Source organism: Nansenia antarctica, assembly GCF_963989245.1.
Source record: "Nansenia antarctica genome assembly, chromosome: 8".
NCBI classification, from domain to species: domain Eukaryota; kingdom Metazoa; phylum Chordata; class Actinopteri; order Argentiniformes; family Microstomatidae; genus Nansenia; species Nansenia antarctica.
In genome coordinates, this window is record NC_137678.1 from 8,685,035 (window position 1) to 8,705,393 (window position 20,359).

General features: G+C 40.6%; 3 protein-coding genes across 3 annotated transcripts; all 3 read right to left on the reverse strand.

Moving 5' to 3' along the window:
* Window positions 1–265: 265 nt before the first annotated feature.
* Window positions 266–4,277, reverse strand: LOC308163812 (F-box/LRR-repeat protein 6-like; the record flags this gene model as incomplete). The annotated part of the gene is made up of 9 exons (XM_080538002.1): window positions 266–395; window positions 825–1,062; window positions 1,378–1,612; window positions 2,195–2,308; window positions 2,685–2,798; window positions 3,076–3,213; window positions 3,374–3,437; window positions 3,618–3,776; window positions 4,075–4,277. 9 exons carry the CDS (start codon window positions 4,275–4,277, stop codon window positions 266–268), a joined length of 1,395 nt encoding a protein of 464 aa, XP_080394128.1.
* Window positions 4,278–8,136: 3,859 nt separating this feature from the next.
* LOC308163813 (F-box/LRR-repeat protein 6-like) lies at window positions 8,137–12,138 on the reverse strand (the record flags this gene model as incomplete). Its single annotated transcript, XM_080538003.1, has 9 exons — window positions 8,137–8,266; window positions 8,696–8,933; window positions 9,249–9,483; window positions 10,066–10,179; window positions 10,556–10,657; window positions 10,937–11,074; window positions 11,235–11,328; window positions 11,479–11,637; window positions 11,936–12,138. 9 exons carry the CDS (start codon window positions 12,136–12,138, stop codon window positions 8,137–8,139), a joined length of 1,413 nt encoding a protein of 470 aa, XP_080394129.1.
* A 4,236-nt stretch (window positions 12,139–16,374) lies between these two features.
* Window positions 16,375–19,824, reverse strand: LOC308163814 (F-box/LRR-repeat protein 6-like; the record flags this gene model as incomplete). The annotated part of the gene is made up of 8 exons (XM_080538004.1): window positions 16,375–16,616; window positions 16,932–17,166; window positions 17,749–17,862; window positions 18,239–18,343; window positions 18,623–18,760; window positions 18,921–18,984; window positions 19,165–19,323; window positions 19,622–19,824. The coding sequence occupies 8 exons, from the start codon at window positions 19,822–19,824 to the stop codon at window positions 16,375–16,377; spliced, it is 1,260 nt and encodes a 419-aa protein (XP_080394130.1).
* Window positions 19,825–20,359: the final 535 nt, after the last annotated feature.

Sequence of the window (20,359 nt, forward strand, 5' to 3'; positions counted from 1 at the left end):
CTATCTCCGTTTAAAAAAAATAAGCTTTTTAATGACTGCATGAAAACCATGTTCATAACATCATTTAATAGTCCTAAACCAGAGAACCAAGGCTTATACATCGCTGCATCAAACCAAACCAGTTCTGGTAGTATTAACTGTATGAACTAGTATTAACTGGTAGTATTAACTGTATTAACTGGTAGTATTAAATGTATTAACTAGTATTAACTGGTAGTATTAACTGTATTAACTAGTATTAACTGGTAGTATTAACTGTATTAACTTATTCCAGTTTGGCCAGCAGCTGGTGGATATCCTCTTGGCCATGATGCACTCCTTTGAGTCCCCTGGGAACGTTGCGACAGGAGGACAGGCTCAAGTAGTTTAGAGCTGTAGACTGGCCGATGATTAACCTGCAAAACACAGAAAACATACGATTTTCTGATTTGAGTGGTTGCTGTAGAGGGCAATAGGGGTAGGTAGTGAATAGTGAATTGGACTGGTGATCAGAAGGTCATGAGTTCAAATCACTAGTGTGCCCTTGTGTAAGGCACTTAGTCCTACATTACTCCAGGGAGACTGTCCATGTAATATGTAATTGTAAATCGCTTTGGATAAAAGTGTCTGCTAAATGGTTAGTGTAAAACATTTAAATAATTAAGGGCAGGTCACAAGTGTTGCGATTCAAAGTAGTAGTCGTTTTTTTGTCTTGTTATGATAAACCAAATCAGGAGACATATCCAACACAATATCTTAAGTTAAAAGTATTGGATTCATTAGTAGTTTTCCCCAATAATGAGCTTTCAGTTGAATGGTGGAGGTTGGAATCGGATGTGGTCTACCTGAGGGCAGATGTTGTGACCTTGGTCCCCTTGAGGTTTAGCGACCGTATGGAGCCGGCACCTGTTCCCTGCGCCAGGTTGGCCATGGCCCTCTCCAAGTCCCCCTCAGGGGTGAGATGGTTTGAGAAGTCCAGCTCCTGCAAGGTACTGCTCCATTTCTGGGTCAGCAGATGGAGTCCCATCCAGGATGCAGACGCCTTTATGTCGAGGTGCAGGCCCCAGAACAGACACTCAAGCTCTGATGAAAACAACACAGAGAACAGCAAGTGAGTTTAGAATATATAATCTGTGTTGTCACTGGTACTTCCTGGTAAGTAACCAATGAGGTAGCAAGAGAGACGAAGTCATATCATGCATTTGATTTAGGGTTAAAGGTCACATGTTGTATCAACAATGGTCTGGATGAACATGCCTGTGGTGTTGTGGACTTATAAAGCAGCATAACAAGCATGTACACATTCAACTGAACATCTCTGCTATTCTATTCATATCGCTGTGTACAGAGCCACCCAGTGAGGGTATGGCCCCTATAGAACACAACATAGAACAATACCTTCACAAGGGAGCCAAGTAAGGCCAGCTGATGTAACCCACGAGCAGCCTCTCAGGTTCAGCACACGCAGCTTGGGGGAGTCGTAGAGAATGTCCTTTAGGGCCTGGTCGGTCATGTAGGACACATAAGAGGTGGTGACCAAACACAGCTCCTCCAGCAAGGGGAAACCGATGTCGGCGCCAGTCCTGTTACGCGTCACTCTGGGAATTGGTACGACATCCAGCATCCGAAAGGTCTGGAACAAACAAGAACAGATAAGTAAAGCTCAGGTGGTGTGTTACATTTTACATTTGAACATTTAGCAGACGCTTTTATCCAAAGCGACCTGAAGCAGGCTTCATCCAACCTCATTAATTAAATGCTGTTCTATTCTATTCTCAAAGGGCTTATATTTCAGTCCCTTAGCAACTATAGAACCCAAAAGGTTCTACTGTCCTTGTCGGAGAACCTCATGTGTGTCGGTTGTCTTTCACGCTGTACACTACCAGCCACCCTTGGTAAAAGCCCAGATATAAAACCATGGTGTGTTGTTCTGTTTTAAGCCATAGAAACTGAATAGAAATGAAAATGTTAACCCTAAAATTGGACAATAAAGCTTTTGAACTTGAACGTGATCAATACAATGAATGTATGTTTAAAAGCCTTTATGCCTGTGCATCCTGCTTTCAATTACTTGATCTGTTACTCTCCAAATTAACATTTAACAACAGTGGATGTTTTAGTACCAAAATCTACTACTAAAAAATGATTGTTATGTCATGGTAACAAACAGAAAAATCCCTGTCTCTGTCTGGTGGGTCAATCCTAAGTACAATACCTGCAGTTTAGGACAGCCATTTTGTAGAGCTTGGACACGGATGGGAAGCTCGTAGTATCCTTTGTCCAGGTTTGAGTTGATATCCAGCAGTTGTAACTCAGGGCAGCATCCTCTCTATAGAGTTATCAAGTTCATTGGGTAATTAGCTAATGCAATACATGTATTGTAAAATCAGTGTTGGGGAAGCTATTCTGAAAATATATTTAACTAGATTACCAATTACTTAACAAGGAAAGAAGTTGAACTATACTAAAACTACCCGTGAGAGAAATATAGTCTGAATTATACTAAAGCTACTTGGAAAAAAGTAGTTTACTACATGGAAACTACTTTATCCAACAAATGACAGTCGGTTACTGAAAGATGACCATCACATGTAGAGTTCAAAGTCAACGAGGGAAATGATGATTCAATGATAGTGGGTAGAGACTGAAATCATCATCATCATTCAGGTCTCCTGAATTAGGAATTCATAGAAGGGTAAACTCACAGAGATGGCAGCGAAGAGAAGTCTGCAATTACTGCACCCGATCATCCCGATGGTAAACAGAATTTGTCTAATCTGACTGCCATGGGATCCCAAGTAGGTGACAAGGCCTTCAACCTGCACCCGTAGCAACAATAGAAAACGATCACAGATCTATCTATCCACTATAACACAAAGCATTTCTCTAGTCCTATTACAACGAATGTCTGTGAAATTCAGAGTAGCCAAAAACACCAACACGTAGTGAACATTATGATTCGTCAAGACTAAAAATCACTCCACCGTCAGGTAAAGTATCAGACTGTTAAATATTTTGACAACAGCGTGTGCGTTTGGCTGTGTGTGTGTGTCTGTCTGTGTGTCATCCATTACATGTTTGTGAACACACTCCTTGGTCTACCTCTGAGTTCTGCACGTTGATGCTATCCAGAGAGCGACAGTTGTCTGCAAGGCTCTGGAAGGCCTTCCCCGTTACACCAGTACAAAAGCACAGCTTGAGTGAGCGTAGGTGAGGGCAGGACCGGGACACAACCTATTTGGAAACATTTTAACATTTGACATAACATAAAGGTTGATAAAAACAATGGCTTGCAAGTGCCTTGATCCAATTGAAATGTAGAACAAGTATCGCACAACGAACATATTTTGTTAATGGAGGCACGAAATAGCAAAACGACATTATGTAGCCTTACCTCTACAACATAGTCAACTTGGTTTTCCCAGTGATTAAGGGAAAACTCTCTGAGTTGAGAGAACCTGAAAAACAGACAGACATGTATAATAACACTGTACACACTTAGAGGTGTTGTCAAGGTGAAAAGTTGTAGGAGCATGCGATATCCATCCATAAGACAACCCAACATTTCCCAGTTGAAGTTACCAGAATTCATAGTTACTGTACCAGGATGGAATCATACCAAACAATAGGCCACTGACCTGTTCTGCGCGAGCCAGCTGATGGTGTTCCTGATCTTCAGTTCTGTTTCAGGTAACTGGGTCTTGCCTGGTTCTAACCAGCAGTGGCCAACAGAAACATTCCGCCAGAGAGCTGGAATGTCTGCTGCAGCGTTCCATCGACGGCATACTCTGGCCGCCCTGCATCGGCGGGATAGAAAGCAAAATATCATCCTCTATCACCAGAGATTTGAAATGCCTATTTATTGATTTAGTGGTATATGCCTTGTGTATGTGTTGTGTTTGACTTACTGATGTCCATATATTGGTGGATTAGGCTGCATCTATTTACTTCATCATATTTTAATAGTTATTTTATGTTCAAATAAACTAAAAGGACAAATAAACATATTTTAAATTGATAACTTGGAAGTAACTATGATCTATGTGCATTACATGAGTTTAATGACACTGAGATGAGCACCCAAAAATGCATTACCTGCACAAAAATGGTACAGCACCGTCTTTCTGAACCACCAACTTAAATATAATAACTAACACCTCCACAGGTAAGCTTTGACCCCATCTCTCCAACCCCTCCTCTGAAAGGTGCTTGACCAGTGGCTTCTTCTGTGTTGGATTCCTCTTGACTACCATCTTCCTCTTAGCCTGAGAAGACGCAGCACCGTCCCCTGACTCCATCTTCAATAGGTCTCCAATGGTCACCTAGCCCACAAAAGCACTGGACACAAATCCCGACTTATCCACGTCTGTAACACAAAGAAATGAAAACAGTAATCACTGGAGCCCACAAATTAGTACTTCGAGGCCACGAATTAAGTAGCCTATTTTGAGGCAACAAATGACTAGCCTATTTCGTGGACACGAAATTTAGAAAGAGATCCGTAGTATTCTAAAATACCACTCAGAACTACCGTTAATTGTCTCGTTAGGAGGACGAGACTAGAATAATAGGCAAGCATTAACATAAGTAGTTACCTTGTTAACTACAGTAGCTTATAACAGTTCATAACTCATCATTATAACACAACTAGCTAGCTAAGCTAGGTCGCTAGCCTTCTCTCCCGTGTTCAGGCGGGAATATGCGACACGAACGGAGCTGGCTTTCTGACTAAAACTATCTCTGGATGAATCTCATGAACAGCTATCTACTTACCACAGTTCGGTTAACTCTTCTATGATCTGTTATATAGATTAACTCTATATAATACTTACTTTAAAAGACAACAGACAACAGAAGATGACGTTGAGCAGATGTCAAGTTGAAGTTCACCTCACAGGTAATAGAAGTAGATGAAGAAGTAATGGATGCGATTTAGCCAATCAGCGTGTGTTTGGAGTCACGTGTCAAGTGTCAAGTGTCAAGTGTTTGAGGAAAATAATTAATAATTATTATTATATATAATATAATATAATATAATATAATATAATATAATATATATATATAATAATATAATATTATTATTATAATTATAATATTGAGGAAAGCAGTACGAACAGTGCCGTGGGCTGAGCTCGGAGGATATTCTCAAGGCCATCCTCGACATGAAAACAGAATTCTCCGGTAAACTTGAAAAAGTTCTGTCTGTAATGGACAATATCAGCAGAGAAGTCAAAGAATAATTAATTAATTAATTAATTAATAATTGTAATAATTTAATTAATAATAAATTATTAGTAGTAGTTAAATTATTAAATTATTATTATACTACTATTATTATACTACTATTATTATACTACTACTATTATTATACTACTACTATTATTATACTACTACTATTACTACTACTGTTAGAAAATATTGCTACCCGGCTATCTAAGCTAACAACAAGAACGTCGCATCTGCTGTGCCGTTGTCAAGACAACCGCAAAGCAAGGACTCCTTGCCCCAAAGACGGAGGATTAAATTGATCTCCCCCGTGATTCTCTGCCTGGAACCACACATCTTTGCCTACTCAACTAGCTTATTTCCTGTCAGAGACCCAGCCTCTGCTTTACAATGAATCATGAAAACAAACAGATCTTGTTAGCGAACTCAGACCGTTTCTCATGAGTTGTCTTGGCGACAGACTGACGCAACAGTGGTTTTCAGTGAAATGTCATTTGTGATAAATACTTTAAATGAATATTAAAATATTCTCTCCTTTATTTCAGGACGACGAGGGTGTCCAGCCATCAATATAACCAGGGACCAAATAGATTTTCTTATGAAGCAAGGCAACACAGTTAAGCAAATGGCAAACATTCTGGGATGCTCCTCATCATTTCTCTACAAGAGGTCGAAGTTGCTTGGTATACCAGTGAGGAGTAGATTTTCAGTGACAGGTGATGAAGAACTTGAACGTCATGTAAGACGACTTCATGGCCTGTATCCAAACTCTGGATATGAGGTAATTAATGGGTTACTACTGTATTCTAGAGTTTTATTGCTGCAAAACATTTAATTCAATGTTGAGAGCCTTGCTGCGTGCAGATGGACTGCTGGTTCCACGGCGTAGGGTGCGTGAGATGTTGGCTCAGATAAACCCAGCAGCTACTGCTAGGAGATGGAGCAGCACTGTGGCAAGACGGGTGTATCATGTACCATACCCCAACAGCCTGTGGCATATCGATGGGAATATGCGCCTCATAAGGTGAATTCATCATGGTAAAATTGTTGTTTGCCTGCAACTCAAATAATTATTGTGGTAGGCTATTGACAGTGATGACATTTAACACTGCATTGTCATAACACCTTGCAACTATTTGATGCCTTTTTTGTTTTTGTTTCACACTTTAAATATTTACTTGTTTATTAACCACAAGTATTTGTTCTGTCTTTGTATTCACCATTTTAGATGGGGCTTACCGGTTCATGGTGCCATAGATGGACACTCTCGGCTGATCACTTACCTGAGTTGCAACACTGACAACCGTGCCACCACTGTGTTGTCTCAGTTTCTTAAAGCCACATCCCTTTATGGACTACCCTCTAGAGTCAGATCAGATTATGGTGGTGAGAATATACAGGTGGCCTTATTCATGAATCTTGTGCAGGGCATTGAGCGGCGGAGTTTCATTACAGGGGAATCAGTCCATAACCAGAGAATTGAACGTCTTTGGAGGGATGTGTTTTTGCATGTGTTGCAATCCTTTTACAGCATGTTCTACTCCCTTGAGGATTCACAGCTTCTGGATCCCAGTGATGATATCCACAAACTTTCACTTCACATTGTTTTTCTTCCTGAGATTCAAAAAAGCCAAGAGCGCTTTAGGGAGGCCTGGAACAACCATGCTTTGCGTACGGAACACAACCGAACACCAACTCAAATCTGGACAGAAGGAATGCTCTCAAATATGGCAACGGACAGTGCAGCAATCAACAATGTGTTCGGGGAAAATCCCTACACACCACACAATTTGGAGGCAGTTCTGGCGCAGCATGGAATTGACTCTTTACCCACTACTGATGATGATGATCTCCCAGCTGTAATTGTAGAGCAACCTCAAATCAATCTCAGTCAACAGAAACAGGAGTCAATCTGTCGTGCCATTGATCACATCTGATTTGAAGATAAAGTATCTGACATGCTGTGCAGACATTTCAAATCTTATTGCAACCTGAAACTTTATACCAGTTTTTCAAATGTTAATGCGTATGACATGTTTGAAATGTTATGACTAAGTAGTGTTTTTGACTTCATATGTGCACTTCTCTTAAGCTTATCAATGACACATTTTAATATAATAAAAGCATGTTTACTGTTGTACTACTGGGGTAATCCAGTAAGCATGTTGCATGTTGGCAAAAGACAACTTGAAATAAGTAAATGCTATATTTCAGCAGTGGACGTATGAGCTGTACAGTCATTTGGTAAGTCTATTGTAATCGTTAAAACCTCTCAGTGAGCAAGTCTGAAATCATAGTTGGTATAATTGTAATATAACAGTTTATTAACAGTTGACATTCAATTCAATTCAATCCAGTGAACCACTCTACTGGTTTAGCATTTGCACAACATGCAGTCAACGGACCTCAATGCAAGTTAAACAGGCCATCCTTAGGCTGCAAAAACAAACAAAAAATTGAATTGGATTTGTGGACAAGATGGAAATCCCAGTGGAGGCACTGATGAAGCTCCAGAGGTGAACTCCAGCACCTTCTCGAGGGTGATTGGACTGCATTCTCCTTCTGTAACACAAGAAATTATTATATTACAACACAATATAAACAAGTTTAAGGAAGCTTTTTTTTACCCATTGTAAGGTTCTATCTCCGTTTAGAATGATAAGGTTCTATCTCTGTTTAAAAAAAATAAGCTTTTTAATGACTGCATGAAAACCATGTTCATAACATCATTTAATAGTCCTAAACCAGAGAACCAAGGCTTATACATCGCTGCATCAAACCAAACCAGTTCTGGTAGTATTAACTGTATGAACTAGTATTAACTGGTAGTATTAACTGTATTAACTGGTAGTATTAAATGTATTAACTAGTATTAACTGGTAGTATTAACTGTATTAACTAGTATTAACTGGTAGTATTAACTGTATTAACTTATTCCAGTTTGGCCAGCAGCTGGTGGATATCCTCTTGGCCATGATGCACTCCTTTGAGTCCCCTGGGAACGTTGCGACAGGAGGACAGGCTCAAGTAGTTTAGAGCTGTAGACTGGCCGATGATTAACCTGCAAAACACAGAAAACATACGATTTTCTGATTTGAGTGGTTGCTGTAGAGGGCAATAGGGGTAGGTAGTGAATAGTGAATTGGACTGGTGATCAGAAGGTCATGAGTTCAAATCACTAGTGTGCCCTTGTGTAAGGCACTTAGTCCTACATTACTCCAGGGAGACTGTCCATGTAATATGTAATTGTAAATCGCTTTGGATAAAAGTGTCTGCTAAATGGTTAGTGTAAAACATTTAAATAATTAAGGGCAGGTCACAAGTGTTGCGATTCAAAGTAGTAGTCGTTTTTTTGTCTTGTTATGATAAACCAAATCAGGAGACATATCCAACACAATATCTTAAGTTAAAAGTATTGGATTCATTAGTAGTTTTCCCCAATAATGAGCTTTCAGTTGAATGGTGGAGGTTGGAATCAGATGTGGTCTACCTGAGGGCAGATGTTGTGACCTTGGTCCCCTTGAGGTTTAGCGACCGTATGGAGCCGGCACCTGTTCCCTGCGCCAGGTTGGCCATGGCCCTCTCCAAGTCCCCCTCAGGGGTGAGATGGTTTGAGAAGTCCAGCTCCTGCAAGGTACTGCTCCATTTCTGGGTCAGCAGATGGAGTCCCATCCAGGATGCAGACGCCTTTATGTCGAGGTGCAGGCCCCAGAACAGACACTCAAGCTCTGATGAAAACAACACAGAGAACAGCAAGTGAGTTTAGAATATATAATCTGTGTTGTCACTGGTACTTCCTGGTAAGTAACCAATGAGGTAGCAAGAGAGACGAAGTCATATCATGCATTTGATTTAGGGTTAAAGGTCACATGTTGTATCAACAATGGTCTGGATGAACATGCCTGTGGTGTTGTGGACTTATAAAGCAGCATAACAAGCATGTACACATTCAACTGAACATCTCTGCTATTCTATTCATATCGCTGTGTACAGAGCCACCCAGTGAGGGTATGGCCCCTATAGAACACAACATAGAACAATACCTTCACAAGGGAGCCAAGTAAGGCCAGCTGATGTAACCCACGAATAGCCTCTCAGGTTCAGCACACGCAGCTTGGGGGAGTCGTAGAGAATGTCCTCTAGGGCCTGGTCGGTCATGTAGGACACATAAGAGGTGGTGACCAAACACAGCTCCTCCAGCAAGGGGAAACCGATGTCGGCGCCAGTCCTGTTACGCGTCACTATGGGAATTGGTACGACATCCAGCATCCGAAAGGTCTGGAACAAACAAGAACAGATAAGTAAAGCTCAGGTGGTGTGTTACATTTTACATTTGAACATTTAGCAGACGCTTTTATCCAAAGCGACCTGAAGCAGGCTTCATCCAACCTCATTAATTAAATGCTGTTCTATTCTATTCTCAAAGGGCTTATATTTCAGTCCCTTAGCAACCATAGAACCCAAAAGGTTCTACTGTCCTTGTCGGAGAACCTCATGTGTGTCGGTTGTCTTTCACGCTGTACACTACCAGCCACCCTTGGTAAAAGCCCAGATATAAAACCATGGTGTGTTGTTCTGTTTTAAGCCATAGAAACTGAATAGAAATGAAAATGTTAACCCTAAAATTGGACAATAAAGCTTTTGAACTTGAACGTGATCAATACAATGAATGTATGTTTAAAAGCCTTTATGCCTGTGCATCCTGCTTTCAATTACTTGATCTGTTACTCTCCAAATTAACATTTAACAACAGTGGATGTTTTAGTACCAAAATCTACTACTAAAAAATGATTGGTATGTCATGGTAACAAACAGAAAAATCCCTGTCTCTGTCTGGTGGGTCAATCCTAAGTACAATACCTGCAGTTTAGGACAGCCATTTTGTAGAGCTTGGACACGGATGGGAAGCTCGTAGTATCCTTTGTCCAGGTTTGAGTTGATATCCAGCAGTTGTAACTCAGGGCAGCATCCTCTCTATAGAGTTATCAAGTTCATTGGGTAATTAGCTAATGCAATACATGTATTGTAAAATCAGTGTTGGGGAAGCTATTCTGAAAATATATTTAACTAGATTACCAATTACTTAACAAGGAAAGAAGTTGAACTATACTAAAACTACCCGTGAGAGAAATATAGTCTGAATTATACTAAAGCTACTTGGAAAAAAGTAGTTTACTACATGGAAACTACTTTATCCAACAAATGACAGTTGGTTACTGAAAGATGACCATCACATGTAGAGTTCAAAGTCAACGAGGGAAATTATGATTCAATGATAGTGGGTAGAGACTGAAATCATCATCATCATTCAGGTCTCCTGAATTAGGAATTCATAGAAGGGTAAACTCACAGAGATGGCAGCGAGAAGTCTGTAAATTCTGCACCCGTGGGTAAACAGAATTTGTCTAATCTGACTGCCATGGGATCCCAAGTAGGTGACAAGGCCTTCAACCTGCACCCGTAGCAACAATAGAAAACGATCAAAGATCTATCTATCCACTATAACACAAAGCATTTCTCTAGTCCTATTACAACGAATGTCTGTGAAATTCAGAGTAGCCAAAAACACCAACACGTAGTGAACATTATGATTCGTCAAGACTAAAAATCACTCCACCGTCAGGTAAAGTATCAGACTGTTAAATATTTTGACAACAGCGTGTGCGTTTGGCTGTGTGTGTGTGTCTGTCTGTGTGTGTCATCCATTACATGTTTGTGAACACACTCCTTGGTCTACCTCTGAGTTCTGCACGTTGATGCTATCCAGAGAGCGACAGTTGTCTGCAAGGCTCTGGAAGGCCTTCCCCGTTACACCAGTACAAAAGCACAGCTTGAGTGAGCGTAGGTGAGGGCAGGACCGGGACACAACCTATTTGGAAACATTTTAACATTTGACATAACATAAAGGTTGATAAAAACAATGGCTTGCAAGTGCCTTGATCCAATTGAAATGTAGAACAAGTATCGCACAACGAACATATTTTGTTAATGGAGGCACGAAATAGCAAAACGACATTATGTAGCCTTACCTCTACAACATAGTCAACTTGGTTTTCCCAGTGATTAAGGGAAAACTCTCTGAGTTGAGAGAACCCGAAAAACAGACAGACATGTATAATAACACTGTACACACTTAGAGGTGTTGTCAAGGTGAAAAGTTGTAGGAGCATGCGATATCCATCCATAAGACAACCCAACATTTCCCAGTTGAAGTTACCAGAATTCATAGTTACTGTACCAGGATGGAATCATACCAAACAATAGGCCACTGACCTGTTCTGCGCGAGCCAGCTGATGGTGTTCCTGATCTTCAGTTCTGTTTCAGGTAACTGGGTCTTGCCTGGTTCTAACCAGCAGTGGCCAACAGAAACATTCCGCCAGAGAGCTGGAATTTCTGCTACATCGTTCCATAGATGGCATACTCTGGCCGCCCTGCATCGGCGGGATAGAAAGCAAAATATCATCCTCTATCACCAGAGATTTGAAATGCCTATTTATTGATTTAGTGGTATATGCCTTGTGTATGTGTTGTGTTTGACTTACTGATGTCCATATATTGGTGGATTAGGCTGCATCTATTTACTTCATCATATTTTAATAGTTATTTTATGTTCAAATAAACTAAAAGGACAAATAAACATATTTTAAATTGATAACTTGGAAGTAACTATGATCTATGTGCATTACATGAGTTTAATGACACTGAGATGAGCACCCAAAAATGCATTACCTGCACAAAAATGGTACAGCACCGTCTTTCTGAACCACCAACTTAAATATAATAACTAACACCTCCACAGGTAAGCTTTGACCCCATCTGTCCAACCCCTCCTCTGAAAGGTGCTTGACCAGTGGCTTCTTCTGTGTTGGATTCCTCTTGACTACCATCTTCCTCTTAGCCTGAGAAGACGCAGCACCGTCCCCTGACTCCATCTTCAATAGGTCTCCAATGGTCACCTAGCCCACAAAAGCACTGGACACAAATCCCGACTTATCCACGTCTGTAACACAAAGAAATGAAAACAGTAATCACTGGAGCCCACAAATTAGTACTTCGAGGCCACGAATTAAGTAGCCTATTTTGAGGCAACAAATGACTAGCCTATTTCGTGGACACGAAATTTAGAAAGAGATCCGTAGTATTCTAAAATACCACTCAGAACTACCGTTAATTGTCTCGTTAGGAGGACGAGACTAGAATAATAGGCAAGCATTAACATAAGTAGTTACCTTGTTAACTACAGTAGCTTATAACAGTTCATAACTCATCATTATAACACAACTAGCTAGCTAAGCTAGGTCGCTAGCCTTCTCTCCCGTGTTCAGGCGGGAATATGCGACACGAACGGAGCTGGCTTTCTGACTAAAACTATCTCTGGATGAATCTCATGAACAGCTATCTACTTACCACAGTTCGGTTAACTCTTCTATGATCTGTTATATAGATTAACTCTATATAATACTTACTTTAAAAGACAACAGACAACAGAAGATGACGTTGAGCAGATGATGTCAAGTTTGAAGGGTATACCGCCTGTCCACTAGGTGGCAGAAGTTCACCTCACAGTCCGTCGAGAAGTAATGGATGCGATTTAGCCAATCAGCGTGTGTTTGGAGTCACGTGTCAAGTGTCAAGTGTCAAGTGTTTGAGGAAAATAATTAATACTTATTATTATATATAATATAATATAATATTATATTATATTATATATATATAATAATATAATATTATTATTATAATTATAATATTGAGGAAAGCAATACGAACAGTGCCGTGGGCTGAGCTCGGAGGATATTCTCAAGGCCATCCTCAATATGAAAACAGAATTCTCCGGTAAACTTGAAAAAGTTCTGTCTGTAATGGACAATATCAGCAGAGAAGTCAAAGAATAATTAATTAATTAACCGCAAAGCAAGGACTCCTTGCCCCAAAGACGGAGGATTAAATTGATCTCCCCCGTGATTCTCTGTCTGGAACCACACATCTTTGCCTACTCAACTAGCTTATTTCCTGTCAGAGACCCAGCCTCTGCTTTACAATGAATCATGAAAACAAACAGATCTTGTTAGCGAACTCAGACCGTTTCTCATGAGTTGTCTTGGCGACAGACTGACGCAACAGTGGTTTTCAGTGAAATGTCATTTGTGATAAATACTTTAAATGAATATTAAAATATTCTCTCCTTTGTTTCAGGACGACGAGGGTGTCCAGCCATCAATATAACCAGGGACCAAATAGATTTTCTTATGAAGCAAGGCAACACAGTTAAGCAAATGGCAAACATTCTGGGATGCTCCTCATCATTTCTCTACAAGAGGTCGAAGTTGCTTGGTATACCAGTGAGGAGTAGATTTTCAGTGACAGGTGATGAAGAACTTGAACGTCATGTAAGACGACTTCATGGCCTGTATCCAAACTCTGGATATGAGGTAATTAATGGGTTACTACTGTATTCTAGAGTTTTATTGCTGCAAAACATTTAATTCTATTTTTTTAGTAATTTACATGATTACAATTTCAGATGATGAGAGCCTTGCTGCGTGCAGATGGACTGCTGGTTCCACGGCGTAGGGTGCGTGAGATGTTGGCTCAGATAAACCCAGCAGCTACTGCTAGGAGATGGAGCAGCACTGTGGCAAGACGGGTGTATCATGTACCATACCCCAACAGCCTGTGGCATATCGATGGGAATATGCGCCTCATAAGGTGAATTCATCATGGTAAAATTGTTGTTTGCCTGCAACTCAAATAATTATTGTGGTAGGCTATTGACAGTGATGACATTTAACACTGCATTGTCATAACACCTTGCAACTATTTGATGCCTTTTTTGTTTTTGTTTCACACTTTAAATATTTACTTGTTTATTAACCACAAGTATTTGTTCTGTCTTTGTATTCACCATTTTAGATGGGGCTTACCGGTTCATGGTGCCATAGATGGACACTCTCGGCTGATCACTTACCTGAGTTGCAACACTGACAACCGTGCCACCACTGTGTTGTCTCAGTTTCTTAAAGCCACATCCCTTTATGGACTACCCTCTAGAGTCAGATCAGATTATGGTGGTGAGAATATACAGGTGGCCTTATTCATGAATCTTGTGCAGGGCATTGAGCGGCGGAGTTTCATTACAGGGGAATCAGTCCATAACCAGAGAATTGAACGTCTTTGGAGGGATGTGTTTTTGCATGTGTTGCAATCCTTTTACAGCATGTTCTACTCCCTTGAGGATTCACAGCTTCTGGATCCCAGTGATGATATCCACAAACTTTCACTTCACATTGTTTTTCTTCCTGAGATTCAAAAAAGCCAAGAGCGCTTTAGGGAGGCCTGGAACAACCATGCTTTGCGTACGGAACACAACCGAACACCAACTCAAATCTGGACAGAAGGAATGCTCTCAAATATGGCAACGGACAGTGCAGCAATCAACAATGTGTTCGGGGAAAATCCCTACACACCACACAATTTGGAGGCAGTTCTGGCGCAGCATGGAATTGACTCTTTACCCACTACTGATGATGATGATCTCCCAGCTGTAATTGTAGAGCAACCTCAAATCAATCTCAGTCAACAGAAACAGGAGTCAATCTGTCGTGCCATTGATCACATCTGATTTGAAGATAAAGTATCTGACATGCTGTGCAGACATTTCAAATCTTATTGCAACCTGAAACTTTATACCAGTTTTTCAAATGTTAATGCGTATGACATGTTTGAAATGTTATGACTAAGTAGTGTTTTTGACTTCATATGTGCACTTCTCTTAAGCTTATCAATGACACATTTTAATATAATAAAAGCATGTTTACTGTTGTACTACTGGGGTAATCCAGTAAGCATGTTGCATGTTGGCAAAAGACAACTTGAAATAAGTAAATGCTATATTTCAGCAGTGGACGTATGAGCTGTACAGTCATTTGGTAAGTCTATTGTAATCGTTAAAACCTCTCAGTGAGCAAGTCTGAAATCATAGTTGGTATAATTGTAATATAACAGTTTATTAACAGTTGACATTCAATTCAATTCAATCCAGTGAACCACTCTACTGGTTTAGCATTTGCACAACATGCAGTCAACGGACCTCAATGCAAGTTAAACAGGCCATCCTTAGGCTGCAAAAACAAACAAAAAATTGAATTGGATTTGTGGACAAGATGGAAATCCCAGTGAAGGCACTGATGAAGCTCCAGAGGTGAACTCCAGCACCTTCTCGAGGGTGATTGGACTGCATTCTCCTTCTGTAACACAAGAAATTATTATATTACAACACAATATAAACAAGTTTAAGGAAGCTTTTTTTTACCCATTGTAAGGTTCTATCTCCGTTTAGAATGATAAGGTTCTATCCCTGTTTAAAAAAAATAAGCTTTTTAATGACTGCATGAAAACCATGTTCATAACATCATTTAATAGTCCTAAACCAGAGAACCAAGGCTTATACATCGCTGCATCAAACCAAACCAGTTCTGGTAGTATTAACTGTATGAACTAGTATTAACTGGTAGTATTAACTGTATTAACTGGTAGTATTAAATGTATTAACTAGTATTAACTGGTAGTATTAACTGTATTAACTAGTATTAACTGGTAGTATTAACTGTATTAACTTGTTCCAGTTTGGCCAGCAGCTGGTGGATATCCTCTTGGCCATGATGCACTCCTTTGAGTCCCCTGGGAACGTTGCGACAGGAGGACAGGCTCAAGTAGTTTAGAGCTGTAGACTGGCCGATGATTAACCTGCAAAACACAGAAAACATACGATTTTCTGATTTGAGTGGTTGCTGTAGAGGGCAATAGGGGTAGGTAGTGAATAGTGAATTGGACTGGTGATCAGAAGGTCATGAGTTCAAATCACTAGTGTGCCCTTGTGTAAGGCACTTAGTCCTACATTACTCCAGGGAGACTGTCCATGTAATATGTAATTGTAAATCGCTTTGGATAAAAGTGTCTGCTCAATGGTTAGTGTAAAACATTTAAATAATTAAGGGCAGGTCACAAGTGTTGCGATTCAAAGTAGTAGTCGTTTTTTTGTCTTGTTATGATAAACCAAATCAGGAGACATATCCAACACAATATCTTAAGTTAAAAGTATTGGATTCATTAGTAGTTTTCCCCAATAATGAGCTTTCAGTTGAATGGTGGAGGTTGGAATCAGATGTGGTCTACCTGAGGGCAGATGTTGTGACCTTGGTCCCCTTGAGGTTTAGCGACCGTATGGAGCCGGCACCTGTTCCCTGCGCCAGGTTGGCCATGGCCCTCTCCAAGTCCCCCTCAGGGGTGAGATGGTTTGAGAAGTCCAGCTCCTGCAAGGTACTGCTCCATTTCTGGGTCAGCAGATGGAGTCCCATCCAGGATGCAGACGCCTTTATGTCGAGGTGCAGGCCCCAGAACAGACACTCAAGCTCTGATGAAAACAACACAGAGAACAGCAAGTGAGTTTAGAATATATAATCTGTGTTGTCACTGGTACTTCCTGGTAAGTAACCAATGAGGTAGCAAGAGAGACGAAGTCATATCATGCATTTGATTTAGGGTTAAAGGTCACATGTTGTATCAACAATGGTCTGGATGAACATGCCTGTGGTGTTGTGGACTTATAAAGCAGCATAACAAGCATGTACACATTCAACTGAACATCTCTGCTATTCTATTCATATCGCTGTGTACAGAGCCACCCAGTGAGGGTATGGCCCCTATAGAACACAACATAGAACAATACCTTCACAAGGGAGACCAGTAAGGAAAGCTGATGTAACACACGAGCAGCCTCTCAGGTCCAGCACACGCAGCTTGGGGGAGTCGTAGAGAATGTCCTCTAGGGCCAGGTTGGTCATGTAGGACACATAAGAGGTGGTGACCAAACACAGCTCCTCCAGCAAGGGGAAACCGATGTCGGCGCCAGTCCTGTTACGCGTCACTATGGGAATTGGTACGACATCCAGCATCCGAAAGGTCTGGAACAAACAAGAACAGATAAGTAAAGCTCAGGTGGTGTGTTACATTTTACATTTGAACATTTAGCAGACGCTTTTATTCAAAGCGACCTGAAGCAGGCTTCATCCAACCTCATTAATTAAATGCTGTTCTATTCTATTCTCAAAGGGCTTATATTTCAGTCCCTTAGCAACTATAGAACCCAAAAGGTTCTACTGTCCTTGTCGGAGAACCTCATGTGTGTCAGTTGTCTTTCACGCTGTACACTACCAGCCACCCTTGGTAAAAGCCCAGATATAAAACCATGGTGTGTTGTTCTGTTTTAAGCCATAGAAACTGAATAGAAATGAAAATGTTAACCCTAAAATTGGACAATAAAGCTTTTGAACTTGAACGTGATCAATACAATGAATGTATGTTTAAAAGCCTTTATGCCTGTGCATCCTGCTTTCAATTACTTGATCTGTTACTCTCCAAATTAACATTTAACAACAGTGGATGTTTTAGTACCAAAATCTACTACTAAAAAATGATTGGTATGTCATGGTAACAAACAGAAAAATCCCTGTCTCTGTCTGGTGGGTCAATCCTAAGTACAATACCTGCAGTTTAGGACAGCCATTTTGTAGAGCTTGGACACGGATGGGAAGCTCGTAGTATCCTTTGTCCAGGTTTGAGTTGATATCCAGCAGTTGTAACTCAGGGCAGCATCCTCTCTATAGAGTTATCAAGTTCATTGGGTAATTAGCTAATGCAATACATGTATTGTAAAATCAGTGTTGGGGAAGCTATTCTGAAAATATATTTAACTAGATTACCAATTACTTAACAAGGAAAGAAGTTGAACTATACTAAAACTACCCGTGAGAGAAATATAGTCTGAATTATACTAAAGCTACTTGGAAAAAAGTAGTTTACTACATGGAAACTACTTTATCCAACAAATGACAGTCGGTTACTGAAAGATGACCATCACATGTAGAGTTCAAAGTCAACGAGGGAAATGATGATTCAATGATAGTGGGTAGAGACTGAAATCATCATCATCATTCAGGTCTCCTGAATTAGGAATTCATAGAAGGGTAAACTCACAGAGATGGCAGCGAAGAGAAGTCTGCAATTACTGCACCCGATGGTAAAGAGAATTTGTCTAATCTGACTGCCATGGGATCCCAAGTAGGTGACAAGGCCTTCAACCTGCACCCGTAGCAACAATAGAAAACGATCAAAGATCTATCTATCCACTATAACACAAAGCATTTCTCTAGTCCTATTACAACGAATGTCTGTGAAATTCAGAGTAGCCAAAAACACCAACACGTAGTGAACATTATGATTCGTCAAGACTAAAAATCACTCCACCGTCAGGTAAAGTGTCAGACTGTTAAATATTTTGACAACAGCGTGTGCGTTTGGCTGTGTGTGTGTGTCTGTCTGTGTGTGTCATCCATTACATGTTTGTGAACACACTCCTTGGTCTACCTCTGAGTACTGCACGTTGATGCTATCCAGAGAGCGACAGTTGTCTGCAAGGCTCTGGAAGGCCTTCCACGTTACACCAGTACAAAAGCACAGCTTGAGTGAGCGTAGGTGAGGGCAGGACCGGGACACAACCTATTTGGAAACATTTTAACATTTGACATAACATAAAGGTTGATAAAAACAATGGCTTGCAAGTGCCTTGATCCAATTGAAATGTAGAACAAGTATCGCACAACGAACATATTTTGTTAATGGAGGCACGAAATAGCAAAACGACATTATGTAGCCTTACCTCTACAACATAGTCAACTTGGTTTTCCCAGTGATTAAGGGAAAACTCTCTGAGTTGAGAGAACCTGAAAAACAGACAGACATGTATAATAACACTGTACACACTTAGAGGTGTTGTCAAGGTGAAAAGTTGTAGGCGCATGCGATATCCATCCATAAGACAACCCAACATTTCCCAGTTGAAGTTACCAGAATTCATAGTTACTGTACCAGGATGGAATCATACCAAACAATAGGCCACTGACCTGTTCTGCGCGAGCCAGCTGATGGTGTTCCTGATCTTCAGTTCTGTTTCAGGTAACTGGGTCTTGCCTGGTTCTAACCAGCAGTGGCCAACAGAAACATTCCGCCAGAGAGCTGGAATTTCTGCTACATCGTTCCATAGACGGCATACTCTGGCCGCCCTGCATCGGCGGGATAGAAAGCAAAATATCATCCTCTATCACCAGAGATTTGAAATGCCTATTTATTGATTTAGTGGTATATGCCTTGTGTATGTGTTGTGTTTGACTTACTGATGTCCATATATTGGTGGATTAGGCTGCATCTATTTACTTCATCATATTTTAATAGTTATTTTATGTTCAAATAAACTAAAAGGACAAATAAACATATTTTAAATTGATAACTTGGAAGTAACTATGATCTATGTGCATTACATGAGTTTAATGACACTGAGATGAGCACCCAAAAATGCATTACCTGCACAAAAATGGTACAGCACCGTCTTTCTGAACCACCAACTTAAATATAATAACTAACACCTCCACAGGTAAGCTTTGACCCCATCTGTCCAACCCCTCCTCTGAAAGGTGCTTGACCAGTGGCTTCTTCTGTGTTGGATTCCTCTTGACTACCATCTTCCTCTTAGCCTGAGAAGACGCAGCACCGTCCCCTGACTCCATCTTCAATAGGTCTCCAATGGTCACCTAGCCCACAAAAGCACTGGACACAAATCCCGACGTATCCACGTCTGTAACACAAAGAAATGAAAACAGTAATCACTGGAGCCCACAAATTAGTACTTCGAGGCCACGAATTAAGTAGCCTATTTTGAGGCAACAAATGACTAGCCTATTTCGTGGACAAAAAGAGATCCGTAGTATTCTAAAATACCACTCTGGGTACCGTAGAACTACCGTTAATTGTCTCGTTAGGAGGACGAGACTAGAATAATAGGCAAGCATTAACATAAGTAGTTACCTTGTTAACTACAGTAGCTTATAACTGTTCATAACTCATCATTATAACACAACTAGCTAGCTAAGCTAGGTCGCTAGCCTTCTCTCCCGTGTTCAGGCGGGATGCTACACGCACGGTGCACGCACGATGCTACACGAACGGAGCTGGCTTTCTGACTAAAACTATCTCTGGATGAATCTCATGAACAGCTATCTACTTACCACAGTTCGGTTAACTCTTCTATGATCTGTTATATAG